General features: G+C 35.4%; 1 protein-coding gene across 2 annotated transcripts in view; it reads right to left on the bottom strand.

Annotated features, from left to right (window-relative positions):
- Positions 1-17665, bottom strand: part of NUP58 (nucleoporin 58) — a 37417-nt gene that overhangs the window by 6020 nt on the left and 13732 nt on the right. For both annotated transcript variants that reach the window (XM_085321775.1, XM_085321774.1), the window contains exons 10-15: positions 17239-17318; positions 16797-16915; positions 13475-13557; positions 10520-10721; positions 4383-4481; positions 1601-1696 (exon numbers count right to left, since the gene is read on the bottom strand). In XM_085321775.1, the coding sequence (XP_085177901.1) occupies positions 1601-1696; positions 4383-4481; positions 10520-10721; positions 13475-13557; positions 16797-16915; positions 17239-17318 (679 nt within the window). The remainder of the gene's footprint in view (positions 1-1600; positions 1697-4382; positions 4482-10519; positions 10722-13474; positions 13558-16796; positions 16916-17238; positions 17319-17665) is intronic.

Here is a 17665-nt window from a genome sequence, read left to right on the forward strand (position 1 = left end):
TTACCCGCTTCTGTACTCAAGACTCTTGAAATAACCAAAAAACACTCTGTTTCATCGGGTGCAAATCCCTCACCGCTAAAGAGGGACTGGGCACTGCCACCACCAAAGCTCAGTTTGAGGAATACAGTGAAACGACACCTAGATTATCTCTGCACACTGCCAACACAGCTAACAGACTTGCTATTTATTTTGGTTTGATACCTCATTAATAGTGGGCAACTGATTCATACAACTAATTTTACAATTACAATATTCTTAAATACACTAAAAATACTAAGTTATACAGTTTACAGAATTCTAAGCTGCTGAATTACAATGTTGTAATTATATGAAATATTAGGTAACTAATAATATAGGCTCAGGGAAAAAAGCTACAAGATAAGAGCATAAACAGTGTAAATTTTTACTTGCTTCCAATGTTAAAAACTAAGCAAAAGAAAGCTGATGCTTAGAACCTGCATATAGCAAAACTCAGAGCTGATCTACAAAGAATTTACAAGGATATTATGCATTTGTGAATGTTATATAGCCAAGCTAGTGATCTACTTTCACTTTATTATACAAAATTGAAGATACTTTATAGACCTAATTTGACAGAGCAACGCAACCTTAACCAAGAAAGGAAAAAACAACCAACAAGATGCTGGTCCAATACAACGTACAAGGAACTTACATAGCAAATACCAGCAACTTACTATGGTTATAATAATAGTTGTTAAATAAAAAATAAAAAAGCAAAAAAAAAAAGAAAAGAAAATAAGAAAAGGTTTGCTTTTTAAAAAGAAACAAGCTACCAAAAGCCCATCACAGAGGATGAGATTCTCCAATCTGCCATTGAACAAAGACTACAGGAAACTACATGCCCCCCTTCCCCCCCCCCACCCCCCCAAAAAAATTCTCAAAACCCCACACCACCACACACCCCTAGACCAAAACATATCCCATTGAAAAAGTAGAGATGCAATCTACAGAAGTGACTGAGATTTCAGAGGTGTGTTAAGGAGCAGCTACATCTATACGTTTGTCTTCTTACCAACAATTAAGAAAAAAAAGTCAGGTGAGTACCAAGATCAATAGTTTCACTGCTATAGAAATGTTTCAGAATACTTAACATATACATGTGAAATATGAGTATATATAAAAAAAATACTTGTAACTTGCTATTCAGAACATACAGGATAAGCAAATAAACAGCTCTAAGGAAAGCTTCAAAACTTACAGAAAATAATTTTACCTTTACTTTTGAATACGGGACATCAAGTCACTGATGCATTTGTCACAAATTTTTATATTTCAATAGCACTGTTACAGTATTCCTTTTGCATTTAAAGGACTGCACTTGTGTACCTCACACTGCCTCTGATCCAAATCTCCTACTCCTATTTCTAATTAGACATTATCAACTGAAAAACACTAGTGCTCACTTGATGCTTAAAAAGGAAAGCTCTAATTTCATATTCAGCAAGCAAACTCTTTAATAGTTCTATACACATGCAACTTCAAGCATACTGTTTCAGCAGCTTTTTTGAAACGCATATAGTAGTTTGATTACAGCACTTTTGCTTTAAGATAAACTTGAATTCAGGAAAAATCAACCAACCTGCACTCAGACTTCCTGATGGTTTACTTGTAGTTCCAAATCCAAACGACAATGCACCTGTGGCACTACTTCCAAAGGCAGAGCTACTTCCAAATCCTAGTAAAAGAATAGCAAGGACATACAACAACAACAACAACAGATGCTGCAATTAAAGACATAAATTTTAGATACGTATTCTAACAATAAATAATTCTAAGCATTATTTGGTGAACAAAATATTCCTAAGGAATATCTTATTCTTAGTGGTGCACTACTTTCCGAAAGACACAGTTAAGCACAAACAGGAAAGCATTCCAGAGTCTTAAACTATTCCCGTGAAAACTCAAGACTGAGTAAAAGAAAAGTGCTGTAAATGATCACAAGTGAAGTGAAATGTCTGAGGTTATGACACTGCTATTCAAGTGTTAAGATGGCAGATCAAATGATATACTACTCATGTCTGAATTTTTAGTGTTGGTCTAAGTACGTGACTTATTGCAGAAAGCGACAATCTCTATCCACAACTAAAAGAAAAGAAATTCTCTGCACTCAAAGCAGAGTAAATGTTTTCTTGAGGTTAAATTTGGTTTTATTTTATTGAGGATCAGTTTCAACTTATTTAAGAGACCAGGAAATAGGTTTGGAAATAGAATTTCATGATATTTAATGGAAAAAGATTATCAAAAGCAGGTTACCAAAACTGTATTGGTGTAACAAAATTAAATTCTGTTCATTTTGTAGTAGAGATTGTTATAATTTCAAAATACACATATTTCAAAATAAAGAATTCAAATTTTAATCAACATGAAATGAGTTCAAAACAGAAGTGAGTTGATACTTGCGGTTAGAAATAGAAGCCAGACAAAAGGAAACGTAAGAAACATTCTGTAGTTTTGTTTTTTTCAACAGGTAGTTACCACAGTGAAAACAGTCTTTATACTTGAGGAAATTATGCCCCCATTTGAAAGTGATTTACATTTTAAAATCAGTAGTTGTTGGACATATTGTCTGAATGAGCAGTCCACAGTCTTCTGTATTTTTTAAACCAATTAAGTGTATATAATGGCAAGTATCAGTTGAATGCAAGACAGTTTAAGTGCTGCTTTTTTTTTTTTTTTTCCTTATCTAGCTTGAAATGAATTACTAGTGGTCATGCAAGTATCTGYAAATATTTCACGAAGCATAGGATCTATGCTACATATCTTAAATACTTAAGTGCAAAAGCCTGTTTATATTGATGAATTCACAAAAGATGTACTACAAAACAGAGCAAGTTTCCTAATTAAAGTGCAATTTTGAGAGTATATATTAAAAATTGCCATCAGGTTCCCCCCTTAAAAACATTTTTTCTGAATGTCTGAAGTACATACACTCTGGTCTTCCATTTCAAAGAACACAATTGCAGGATATTTTGTGTGTATTCCTGTATTCTGCTACTACATTCTACCACTGCTTCCTTCAGATAGTCTTCTTGATTTGACAAGAGACCAGAGTTTTACAAATGAATATAGAAGAAATACAAGCAAAGTACCTTCCTAAACAGAGAGCTAGTAAACAAATAGTATGTTAGACATCTAGGACACACCTAGATGCCAATATCCATCTGTTTAAAAGAAAGTGTTCTTGAATTTATATATGCAAGATATGTGAACACATACAGACAACCTCTAGTCTATAAACTATTCAGTAAAAAGCAACCTTCCTTTATGTCTGTAGACATCTAAAACATTGTGGGAATGAGCTGATCATTTAGAAATATTTCTTTTCTTGTTTTAGATAAAAACAGGCTTTCCTTTATTTGAAAAAGTTTACAAACTGAGAAAGCACATTACTAGATTTAAGAATATTTTCAAGATGATTGCATCAAGGTAAAATTGATATAATCTAAGTATTATATACTACAGGAAGTAAGTCATTCTAATAGCTAGTGATGTTTACTTTAAATACTTTATGTCAGYGACCCCCAAATTTTGCTCATAAAAGAGCAAAATGGAAGGATGGGCAGTGGGGCTGCAGAAAGGACAGGGTGTGACAAGAAAATTACACAATGCATTATCATTATGCTCAATTTTCTTTGCAGATCCTCAAAAGCATCTTCTGAATTGCACTTAATGCTGCATTCAAACAGAAAGGCCTAAATGAGTTTTCTTTATATTTAAGATCACTACCTACTCTTTCATGGTCACAGGCACTTTTGGTACACACCCCCTCCTGCCTTGCACTATAAATCCACATTTTGATAAGGATGCTTTCCCCTCAGTTTCAGATGTTGCATGGCTTTACAGCTTGAGAAAAGGATTACTTTTTTCCCCACAACACTGACAGATAGACAGACAGAGCAAACATTTCTGCAAGCAGATCCTGCAACCGTAGCTGTTTCCTAGCACTTTGTCTTATCTTAATCCAAGCAAAAATGAGTTCCCATAGTTAACAGTTGTATACACAGGGGAAAAAATATAGGTTATCCACTGCATGTTCCAGTGTCTCAAGTGTCTAACTTTCAAATACATAACAAATTAATTCAGGTTCTAGTTACAAAAAGATGTACTTGACACACTTTCCCTAGCTTCAGGAACACCCTTCTGCAGTTACTTCATCTTGTTCATCGCGGGTCTTCAGTATAAGACTATCAAACTTAGTAACTCTCTCTCTGCAAGGCATGAAGAGGTTTGGAAAGTACATATTGTCAAACTGCAGGTCTATCACTGAAACAGATCATCCTCTTAGATAGGTTTAAGGTTTGCAAGAGATTCAGATGTGCGGTATAATAATTCAAAGAAACATTAGAAAAGTTAAAGTGTACCTCCAAGGCTTGAAGAACCTAAGCCACTTGATTGCAAGCCAGTGCCAATACCTGAGCCGAAAGGCGTTCCAAAACTAACTCCCAGAGATGGCTGTGGCCCTGGTATAAAAAAAATGAAAACAAACTTGCCTTACTCTTTCACAGTAAAGAGATCCTTTAATCAACTATTTGATCATGTGAAAAATCATTGCTTTCAACAAATTCCATCAAGTCCAAACTTTACCTCCTCAAAACTCCTCACTTAACCGTCTGCCTCTACATCCACCACTAGTATCTAAGAAAATACTGATCGTAATAAGGTGAAACTAGTCAAAACTAGTAACATGACAACAGCATTATAYAGTATTAAAAGTTAATTGGTCTCATCTTAAACTCTCATGTATTAATCATTAATCAAAATCTTAACAGAACTATAGGTAACAATATTTTGCCACCTGTATTAATGAAGTCAGAGAAGGAATAACCTTCAAATTAAAAAAAATGTAAGAATCACCACTAATGTAATTAAAATTGTTCCAAAAGTTAAATAAATAGGCACCTTCACAACTACTCAACTATTGCATCCAAATTTAAACAGAACACTAGGTAGATAAAAAAACAAGACAATGACTTTATTTTATTAAATTTATTGTTCATTTTTAAGCAAGTCAATTACACAGTAACATGACAATTCAATTCTTTTCCACACAAGTGATAACTTAGTTCTGTTAAGCTTTGCTACATTACACCATTCAAAAAGGCATACTAGTCAAACCATCTGTTTAAATAAACATTTACAAAAGGCACAGTTCTGTGTACCTTAATGAGTTAGATACATTCAAAGTATCAGATTCAGAAGTTTGTCCCATCATTAAAAAACAAAACAAAACAAAACAAAAAAACCCCCACACAGACTGTCAGGAGTTTCTCCCCTGCATACTCACACTAAGATACAGGGCTGTCAAAAACCATTTTCAGTCTGTCAAAATAAATTTTACAGCCTCAGTTTTTTTTTCTTGTGGGATGAAGAATCAACTTGCTAGCCCATTACTAACACATTTTAAAATAATTAATTCTGATAAATATTTTATTAAAATATTTTGACAGTTTTCACAGTACAATCTTATATTCCTGTCTTTTCCAAGCAGTTATCAGTGCACTAGTTAAAAAGTTTAATCATTAGAAATAAAATACAGTGCCAAACTCTTAATACACAGACATTCCCATCTTTCCTTAAGACAGCCTTCTCTGACTATCAGATACTTACATACTACACCTGCAAAATCATTTATTCAAATATAAAGCTCAAATGACTCCAGTCTTTTTCCCCATCCATTTTCACATTTGGACTTTTTCTCATTTGAAAATTCCTACAGTGCAAGTTTCCTGCAACTCATTTCTGTCTGATGTTTCAAAGTGCAAATATTTAAAGTTTTTAAAAATCAATTCAGTTTTTAAAACTATAAATGGAAAATCATTTTGAATCAAGTGAAAGGCACTGTTTATTGAATAGCAACATTTTTGCAAGGAACACAATATTCTTATGTGATCCAAGCTCAATGACATTCATATACTCAAGTGTTATACTTAGTGTTAAACTAAATTTTAAGGGCAACTAACATTGTTAGATTTCAGTCTCTGCTTAGCAAGAAATAACTGGGGAACCCAAGCTAATTTTTCAACTAAAAAAAAAAAATGTCTCAGATGTTTAATTTTCACATGAATCTAAAACTAAACTTGCTTACATCCAGTTTAAATACTGACACATCTACCTAGCAGCTCTTTAAAAATAAAAAGATTGTTAATCAACAAGAAATAAAAAAAACCTATACAATTCAGTTATCTAACAAACAAAAAAGAACCCAAAACACTTATCCAGTTCCTTCTCAGCTAGAACAAGTGCACAAGTTCCCTACTTCTGTAGGGGGCACTGTTAGTGGAAGACCTTAAAACAGAACAGAGACACTACAGTCCTCCAAATTTGTCTTCAAATGCAACGTGCTTTTTAGAGCCAGTAAAAAAACAAAAGACAAAAAACCCTTACTCTGAAACACCTCAGATTACATAAAACAGGATCTCATACCTTAGGTTAACAAGGTGATATTTGCTCATTTCGTATCATAATGTTCTGACAGCATCATTACTATTTATAATGCTTGTACATAAACATACGTAATTTGCAATAGCAAAAACTAGTAATAAAGATTCTTCAGTGCCAAAAGCATTAGCAAAAATTGGCATTTCTGGCTTTTATAGGTACGAGACAAATTCCTTCAAAAAGTATTTTAATGATTTAAACTTACTATGTTTGCTCTGTAGAACATTTCAGTTTAATGGATAGGACCTACTACCAAGAGTCTAGTTCAATCGGCAAGATTTCCCACCAAAGTAATGTTCTGCAATTTTTAAAAATTGCAGCTGGTCCTAACAGTGAACAAGTTTAGCATCACAACTCTGAAGATCTGATTCAAACAAAGTAATACACTGACAAAACCTAATCAAAGCTAAGGTCACATCACACAATTAAAAAAAAAAAAGTGCTATAACAACTTCAGTATCACTTTCCATTACCGCTTCAATCCCATCAAGTCAAGTCAAAACAGAACAAAGTATGCTAGTATCCTCATTATGCTTTGGCTCACTCTGTACTCTGCCAGTTGAGAGCGAGCGAGCACATGTGTATGTATGTATGTGTGTGTGTGTGTGTATGTATATACATATATATGTATATGTATGTATGTGTGTGTGTATATATATGTTATACATATACATATATATATGTTATACATATACATATATATGTATATATAAATGCAAGGTGGTTAGCTTGGAGAAAAGCATTTATTTGGTTAAGACAACTGAGTCTTACCAGAAAAAGACTAGATCAGTTTCAGCCTTGTGCATTTACAGCTTTTAGGTCACTAGGCTTAAATTTCCCTTCAAATCTTTCATATTAGTACCATCAATGGTAATAATGTAGGCAGATTAGCCACCCTCATTTTAACTTCCATGGTGTTAAAGACTGTGCAGGTGAGGCAGCAGTTAAACCTCCAGCTACTAGTGCACAAATCATGGCCACCACTGCTACCAATAAAGCTGTGCTCAGGGCAAAAAGTGCGAAGTTCAGGAGAAAAGTTGAGTGCAGACTTGAGTATTATTTTAATAACTCTAGCTTCTGTTAAATGGCACAGAAATTGTGCTCCACTGTGCAAGCCACAGTCCTGGTCTCCTGACTATCCAACCCCAGRATCCACTGGCTTTGTCCCAATAGGAGCAGGATGAGAAAGGGGAAAAAGGACATGGTGTGCACCTGAGTCGTGTCTTGGCATACAGGTAGAACACAGATGGGTGCATACCTACACCCAGGAACCCAGAAACATTCCTGGATCCCACAATTCACATGTAGCTACTAAACCTTTTGACTTCTGAACGTGAATTTAAAATAAATTATGATCTGGGTTTTTTTTGAGAAAGAACAGTAACTCACTAACTCTAAGTCAACTTTATAAAAGATTTAACCGTGTGTAAACATCAAATATTATGAAAAAAATACAACTATCCTGATTCCCCAATAGTAGAGTACCATATATTACATTTTAATCAAATAAAGTCCAGATTAATTTTGTTTTATTCTTATCTTCAAGAACAGCAACAGGAGGTCCGGTATTACATGCAACCCTCCCTCCCCCCCCATACATACACCTCCTCACTTCAAAATCTTTCCTTTCAAAACCTTCTTCCATCCCTTACATATCCCACTCTTCATGATCTAGAACTTGTAAAGAAATATGCATGATTTTAACTTTGAATAGTGGAAAGTTTATAAAAAAAATAATATAACACAAAGCTAAAAACATGCAAACATTAACAGAACTTTACTGCAGCAGGTGAACATCTGAAAACATTTCATYAGACAAGGAAGAAGACAAATCTTTTAATATTTAAAGATTCCTGCAAAATTGAAGGAAGATATCCTTATCCTTTTCCACTGAGAATAAAGCAAAAAGTAGTAACCTTAAACTGAAGCTAAGAAGTTTCAAGAAACATGCTGGGGAAAAAAAAATAGTGTCAAGAGCTGAGAATATTATTTCAGGGAAGTTGTGGAATTGTACTTCACAGCAAGTGTTTAAGACTGAACACAGATTTCTCGGGAATAGCTCAAGTCTGACTGACCCTGCTTTTGAGATGAAAGAGCAGACAAGATGACTTCAAGTTCCACTTAAACCTATTTATTTATTTTTAAAGAGTTTTAAATATTCTGAGGTACCACTCAAAACATCAACCTACCTTTATTTCCTATTACCATCTTCTCAAGGAAGAGTTACATGGAATGACAATATTCCAACTGAATCATCARTAAATTCAAGTTGTCACCTACTTTTGTTGGCACGGGTGAGATAAGTTAATGGTTTTGTTCTGTCTGCAACCATAATCACTCTTATAGTTGGCACTTTTTWWWWAAAAAAAAAAAAAAAAGGCCTTCACAAAACAGATAGTAATCAAGGGAGTAGAGGGCTAAGTTTTACAAAATACCTCAAGGTATACCTCGTATGTGTTGGTAGAGATCAAGTCTGCATTTTTTTTCCACTCCTACCCATAAGAGAACATTCAAAGTCATGCCATAACTAGTATAAGTTTACAGAAGTTACTAGCAGTTCTCTTCAGTCAGAACCAGGAGAAGGAAATTTGAATCCCTCACCACAATTCATAAAAATGCAGGTAAAACTTTGAATGTTACATCTTAAGTATGTGACTTTCATACACAATTAACTCTGTAATGACTGAGGAGATTAAGAAATAAGATACAAGGATAAAGATGAATGGAGAGGGAAATATTTTGGCAACATCACGTGCCTCTATATTAAAAACCCAAAGTGTGACATAATACTATTTCACAGCTTTTTCTGTTAAAAAAAAATACTCTTTTGTAGCTGTCACTTCAACAGAACATCCAAAGATTATGATAACAGCAAAACAAAAAAATTAGGGACTACAGGAGAAATTCTAAGGAGCAATATTTCATAGCTTCCTTTGTTGTGCTCAGATTATTGGCCTATTTGTTTTTTGACCTATCTCCTTGCTGTTTATTAGGGCCAGGGCTGGAAGCACATTATACTTTCATTCTACAGAAGGCAAGCACTGCTTAATGATTTGTCAAACTCTTGGGGTGCTTGCTGAGTAGCTCTCTAATTAAAACTATTCAATATATGATAACTATTATAAAACATGGGAGGGAAAGAGTGCTAAGATGACTTTCACTACATCTATGATAAAGAACATTTTAGAAAATAAGTGGTAAAATATAGTTAACTAAGGTTTTCATCATTTACTGACATAGTTAGGCCCATATATATCCACATTCAGGCAAAATTAAATGGAGGTCAGTGTTTCTACTAWATGATTAAATATCAATTCTCTAACTTCAGGAATCCACCTCTGAAAAGCATTGGTTAGCATAACAATGTCAACTAAATTGCCATAGCTTACTCCCTTTGCCATTCATATTCATCTTTGATCAGCAGTGAGTCATGTACTTCTCATTTTGGTCTTCCTCATATACACACACAGGATCACCCATCAACTCTACTTTCTCTGCTAGTATTTATTTGAATGGCAAGCAAACAACTGCTCCAACATCACCCTGCTAAAGGGGTTAGCTATAAAATCAGCAGCCAGGCATCCATCTTTCTAATCTACTGATACTGCTCCACTATCCCTCCTATAAGATTCTTCATTTTACAATTCCAAAGTGCTATATAAAAAAATGCATCATTCACTTTACATAAAAGAAAGGTAATACGCATTTAAATATTCTCTTACTGATTTGAAAATAATTTACTATAACCATACAATTTTGGAAAGAGGCTATACTATGTGTATTCTGAGATGTTACTTAAGAGTGAAGACTCACATTCCAAGGGGTAAATTAGAACAATACAGTAAATATCACTAATACAAGTAAATTCACGAGATCAAATATCTGTTGTATAATTATTGCTAAGTCTACCCTGCATTTTTCTATTGGCTATGTATCAATAACTTTGCTCATCACAACGTTTAGATTTGTAGGCTAACACAAAGGAAGACTTTATAGAAAATTTTACACAAATTTACTACTGTCATAACACTAATAATCTATAACTTGAATGCACTCAGACCTGTAGCAGGCTGCTGCTGCTGAGTAAGTGTTGCAGCCATCGCAACAGCTGCTGCATTTGGTATGCTGCTGAAAGGGATCGGTCCACTGGTAGCACGTGGCGCACTCTGCCACTTCTTCGCTTCTGCTCGTCTTGCCTCAAACACATCCATGGCATCTCCCAGAAAGGTTTTCCTGTAGCCAAGGTATTGGTCTTTGAGCATCTGAAGGGGGGAGTGGGAGGGAGCCACTTTAGTTCAGTGTATTTGACAAAGTCTTAACTTAATAAGCAGAAAGAGACATCAAGTTATTTACAACTTTTCCTTAAAAACCCTCCAATCACTCATGCGATGAGCTGGAGAGAACTGCTTCACATCAACTATGGTCAGAAGAGGTTCTTTAAAATTCTACAATGTGATGAAACTTGTTAAAAAGGTATCAAAAATCTTTCGAAGGTGGTATAAGCAAGCAGTGTCACACTTATGTCAATGGAGTAGCTAAGAAACAAAATATATTCACATAACTTATTACATAAGCTAGTATTTTATCAGCTGGAAATATACTCTTCAGAGCTACCATTTCTGCATACAATCTTTTCTTACTTACCCACCCTTCATTTTTGTTTCTTTCCTTCTTCTCCTTTGCACTTCTTAGAATCACTATCAAGTGGCCTAAATCTGATCCCCTTCACTTACCTCTTCCCCTTCCCACCCAAAACCCCTCCCTTTACAGCAATGGCTGCCTTGGYCTTTTCATCATGATTCTTTGCCATCTCTGACAAAGATGAAGGAATTACAGGTATCTTAGATAACATAAAAGGAATACATTTCTTCATTTAAAGGACTGACAGAATGACTTCCATCTAACAAAGAGACTTTTAAATGCAGCCTTTTGGTTTAGCAAAGGTAGAAGATCGGTAGATTAAGCTGAGTTCTACGGAGAAACTATTTCTTGTGTTCCAGGCTAAGGACACACTTGTTTCGCAGAAGATGAGCATATTTAATTCTTGCCCCCAAATTCTGACTTGGATGTGAATGGTTATAAGCCTAAGTGTATCAGAAAGGCACAGAAAGAATGAATCCAGTATTATACCAGGAGCCCTGTCTCTGGACGGTACAGACATTCTTAGAACTTGGATGAGATTTAACATGATGCCACATTGACTGCTATAGGAGCCAACAAATGCCATAAGACATTGCACAGCAATTCTTAAGGCTAATTTACAATGATTCAACAAGAACTGTGCCCAACTACAGAATTTGATACATTTCATTCTTCACTGAACTTGCATGCTGAGTGTATCTGTATATTCATATGATACAAATACATGTATAAACTAACCCAGCTATCAGCCAGCACAAAGATGTCTCAGCCTATTATTTTCTGTAACTTCAGACCTTTAAATCAAATTGTATGTGTTAACCAGAAAACAGTCCAAGCAGAGGAAGGAGCTGTGGTCAACAATCCTGCCTTCACAGTTCATATCATCAGAACAAGTTACAGACACAGCACGTTCAAAACCGCTCTCTCAGCATTTAACAGTTGATAAATTAAAACTAAATGCAAATCCATTTAGAGTACACTCATTTCCTTCATTTTTTAGAATTTCAGCTGTAATTATGCCTTCCAAAATACCAGCCTTCATGTCCCCTAGATTAGATCTCAAACAATAAAATCCACCCAAACAACATCCTCCAAAAACTTACCCCCCCTTCAAAACCTCTCCCCTGATTTCAAGCAACAGAACATTTAACCTGAAGTAAGGTACTTTGTCAACATGACTGAAAAAAAAGACYAGAGATGTTATAGCTCATGTTTGCCTACTAACCCAGCTCTTCACATTGAAGAGCAAAAAGAATCACCAGAGACCACACCATGAGTTAAACAGAATTATACTGATCTCAGGAATGAAGCACCCAGAACACATGCTTTCTGTCTCATTCTGTGGAAACTACAAAGGAGGTAACATGCCTAATACCAGGTACCAAAAAATGAGTTAACTAAAAATACAAGGTCAACCACAGAAGAGAAAAAGGAGGAAAAAAATAATAAAAAAAGAAAACCCACAACCCCTTTGAGCTGTAATGCAGCAAACATCCACGCTGACTAGAAGTAATGAAGCCTGAAGAATCTARCTCCTACAATAGCCTCAGCTTTTTTCAATTTTATCCAGGAAAAATAAAGTTTCATATCTACAGTAGTGCCACTTTCTCTGAAAAGAGAACTCTTCAGAAAAGAAGCAAACAGAACGTTTTACCAGAGCTCTTCCCATTAACAAAGCCACTTAATTTCAGACAGCAAAAATAATCTCAAACACTTCTCCTTTTTTCCAAGGCTTTTCCTTATCAAGAAGGGTACTGATCCCCAAAGACTTAGGCTTCTAGAAGGGATTTCTCCAGCATGTCCAGAAGTGGAATGAGAAGCTTAAGCTGGAGACAGAAGTTCTGATTCATTCCATRGAGTCCATGACGGAAAAGTCAAGTTGAACTTGGCTCCTCTGAAACTTTGCTACATTAGCATTTTTAACAGTCATTTTTGTATGCATATGACTTGCATTCTAACTCTTTTCACCACAGTTTTGGTGGAATGCTCACCAAAAATCTTTGATATGTTAAAAAAAATCTTATATACCAATATCTACTTTTCTGCTACCTATTTGAGATAGAACAGATTTAGATCAGCTTTTCTTTAAATCATAAGACAAAGCAGGCAAAGAACACATAAAAGCATCAGCTAAAAGAGAAAATAGAGAAGAAAAGTTAAATTAAAAAAAAAATCTTATGCAACCTCAATAGCTATGGTCACTATTGTCACCATCACCCTAAGAATTCAAATTAGACCACTTCAGCTGAACAAGAGTTACTTTATCTGAGCACAAAAAAGGAAAATATCTTAAGATACATGTATTTTTTTTCCAAATAAACGCTGCTTTGCAGTTCTTTCACTAAACAAACAGGAACACATCAAGTCAACATACCTTTACATTTTCATGTATTGATTGAAGTTGTGCAGCTAAAGCTACAAATGTTTGATAGATCTTCTGCATAGCCATAGACAAATCTGTAAGAAGCATGTAAAATATTGGTAAATGATAATCTTATTGCAAGGCTAAAAAGCAAACAAAGTCTGCTGCCTGGCTCCTAGGTATTTATACTGTAACAGGAGGGAAAAAGTTTGATAAAAATGCAAACTCATACAGCAGAAAGCACAAAAAAAAGGCATTGGAATAAACTAATGTCTATGAAAAATGCAGACCATGAGAGTAATTGGGTAATAAAAGATCAGTTTTCCAGCAGTATAGAACCACTTTTTTCAATGCTATATCTCAAACTTCCCCTCCCCTTCTCTTTTAATATACATCCCCTCTCCCCCCGCCTCTGTCATCTAGACAAACTATACGAAACTTARTTTTATCTAAGTTTTCATTACACAGGAACATTGTACCATGCCAGTTATAATATAAACACAGATCAGATTTTCTTGAATTTGTATATACTTTTCCAACTCTTTTGAGTTAATGCACAGTTAAGTGTTCAGCTGATTTTGCCAAAGAGGTAACAGTAATATAGAAACTTTACTTACATTTTAAAGACATGATTAACAAGCCTTACAGGACCCTTTTTATGTTAAGTCTACCCACAAACATCTTGTGCTCATTAAACTGACAGAACACCACATTGAGGAGCCTTGTTACCTAATTAAGTCTTAGATGTAGAGTATCCTACTTCCTATACAGATAGAGGAGTGTTTTCAACACACCACCTAATGCAAAAAATCTCACCCTTGAGGGGTCTCAAAGGCTTTGGCAAAATGAGGCAGCCACTGACAAGCAAACAAAAAACTTCCGCCTTTTCTGAAAGAAACACTGAAACAATGCACCTAAATGGAGGATAGGTAAGTGCTGAAGTGATCTTTCACTGTAGTTAAGACTGGTTCCTGCACATCCTCCAAAAGAGGCATAAAAAACACTGAGTAGTCATCAACCCCTTAAAGACCTGCACGTTTATCAATGGTTCTTGAACTGAAGAGGCCTGTCCCTTCAGAGGAAAGATTCTCCATTACCTTTTGCATTTCTTTTGGAAAGAGAAAAGTTGAGGAAGACGAAATCTGCAGAGATGCAAGGCCAGTGGTATCTAGAAACGCTCAGGCTACAAGCTCTAAGAGTCTGGAAAGAGTTTATTAAAACTGAATACTAGACTTGAATTCTCACAATTTCTCAGTTCTTCCTGTATGGTAAAGGAATAGCAGCCACATCTACAAAACACTGATGATTAGATCATTTGCCCACAGTCTCAACATGTTAGCCCAGCAGATTGCACTTTGTCACAAATGCAAAGAATCTTTAGATTATAGCAGATGCTGCTGAAAAACCTGAGGAACATCCCTGAAGACATCGCTTTGATGCTCTGAACGGGCAGAATTCCATGGAAAGGATGCAGCAGGTCTCCCTTGCTGGAAGCTAGATCTAGAGTGTTCCCTTGTCTTTGATATACAAGGTTCAGAGCCTAAAGTACCATCCTATGATGGTGAAATATTCAAATACCTTTTGGCACAGAAATATATGCACTTGATATCACTGCTTACAGAGGAACCTATACCTGAAACAGTTAAAAAAATAAAATAAGAATTCCTATGATCACAGGAATAATATAAAGCCAAAGGCTACTGTCCTGAGGTCCAGTAATTCTCCCAAAACTGAATGACATAGCAGCACACAAAAGACTAMATAGAATCAGTCAGAGCAGAAGGCAAAGCCAACAGGCTCAGAACTAGATACAAGTCTCTATTTTGAGCTGCAGCAGGCAGAKTAGTTATCAGCACTTGCTTAGTACAACGAGAAGATGCCAAACATCAGACTTATAAATAGCTAGATGCTGAAAGAAGGAAGATGCATACAGTGGATATCAACTCTCTCACTTTCAGGCTTTATTAGGATCATACATCCAGCTTGGAGATTTAAAGAAGAAAGATCACACACCCACACGCACACAAAAATACATCTTTCTCAAAGAAGCATTTTTCATCTCTGCGCTTGCCATTTTGACAAAAGTCTTCTTAAAGGAACATTATATCCCAGAGCTAAATCTACTATGTTAGTTTACTTTTCAGAATAAATCCAATCTTCATCTCATTCCTGAAAACAAAAAACTTGCTGTAGATCAGTTTTATTTCTCTGTGAAAGAGCTATCTGCAATGAAGACACTTTGATATCTTTCATGGGCAAGCACAAAGACCTCATCCTAAAATAGGAGGTGGCAGGTGAAGTTGTGTTAGTGGAAGGGGATAGAAGAAGGAAAGAAGGTAGTAAGGAAGGTAAAAGACAGACTAGGACAAATCACACAATCACAGAATGGTTGAGGCTGGAAGGCACCTCTGGAGATCACCTAGTCCAACCCCCTTGCTCAGGCAGGGTCACCTAGAACATGTTAGACAGCATCGCGTCCAGGCAGGTTTCGAGCATCTCCAGAGAAGGAGATAAAGGCAGGGAGAGAGAAAGAGAGGTGAGACAAAAACACCTCACAGATTCTCACAGTTATGTTATGTTAACCATAAAGTGCAGACTGTAACAGTCCCATGCATCTTATGCATGTAATGCAGAAAAGTAGGAAAAGACAAAAGAAGTTTAAAAACAGAACAGAATCAGTGGACAATCAATGGACAAACAATTTTGAGCTCTTCAGTTTTTCATTGACTCAGCAGGAAGCTTGCACTGATGCTGGTAAGCTCACCAGCAATATAAAGGAGCAAAGTGTAGATGAGCTCCATAGACACTGCTGTAAGAGCCCGGAACTTGAGTTCAAACATTTCCAAATCATGTCTGAGGTACCTCCTGCCTTAAGAACTCCAAATTTCCATTCTCAGCCTTTATGCAAGTGTCAGCTAAATCTACAGAAGGCTCAGACACCAGTCTTGTATAAAACGTTAAAGTGAGACAAAACAAACAAGTGTGAAACATACCATGCTTCTTGGTTATTTCCTATTTTTCAGTAGTTCAGAACTTGTGAACTCTACTCATAGGCCTAACATCTTTCTGGTATCAAAGCTTCTAAACAACACAGACCAGGTTTATCAACTGTACCTCAGGAAGTGGATCCAACTTCAAAAACTCAAGAACCTCYTAAAAGCTAGAGCTACAGATCTTTATATAGAGCAACTTCTTCACCTATCTGAACACTTATTACTGTACATTAAATGAGAAATACTAACAATAATTAAAGGAGGAAATAATTGCAAAGTTTTTCCTATAAGCATGAAGTTTCTTAATTTTTGTGAAAGAAACATTAAAATTGGAACATTACCTTGTGGAGTTATGTGTGAATTGTTTGCTTGAGTAGCAAGATGATTTTCCAGTTCTTCTATTTGTTGCCTGTACTGTTGCAGTTGTACTTCAAACTGTTCAACCAAGATTCTGAAGTAGCTAGATGAGTAAAACAACCAGATTACATGATTAAACTCTGCTAATTTGACATCTGTTTTTATTCTCAAATCTAAAATAGCTATTAATCTTCATTGCATTACATATAGCAGGTGTATGTTTTATAGACTCCTTTTATTAATGGAAGGAGAGCAAGGATTGTATTTTCCATGTCTATGGTAGAATACTGAAGTGCCAAGATAAACTGAATGCAGAAGTAAGAGCACTGTTTCCATGACGCACTCAGTGCACATTTTACAAAAAGCAGAAAAAAAAATTCAACTTAAAGTTATATTACTGACTACTCATAAATAACAGTAACTTACTCTGCTGGAGCTGTATTTTCATGCTGAAGACCCGGAGGAGTTTTCTGTGTTCTTAGCGCTATTTCTGCATTTTTTAGCTCCTAAACAAGTAAGGAAAATTAATAAAAGATAAGGTGCTGCTCAAAAAGAAAAAAAGTGACTAAAATATTATAGTTAAGTATTTAAATAAAATTGTATATGAATTAAGTTAAAAATTACAAGAAAATCTGACCAGAAATTCTTCAAAGAATAGATTGGCAGAAGGCTGGAGAACTGTAAATGCAACAGAAGTTTGGAAAAGGAACAAACAAGCTTTTATCTTGAAAGCATGCTGAGTTCTAAGAAATCTAGGAAGCATTGTACTGAACAGCCACCGTGAAGATTTGGTTTCTTCAGAAACATCTTTTACTTCAGAAATCCCGATATAATTATTGAAGACTGCGGGGGG

The sequence above is a fragment of the Rhea americana genome, unplaced genomic scaffold (assembly GCF_003343005.1).
Source record: "Rhea americana isolate MKP2758 unplaced genomic scaffold, rheAme1 scaffold_71, whole genome shotgun sequence".
Lineage (NCBI taxonomy): Eukaryota > Metazoa > Chordata > Aves > Rheiformes > Rheidae > Rhea > Rhea americana.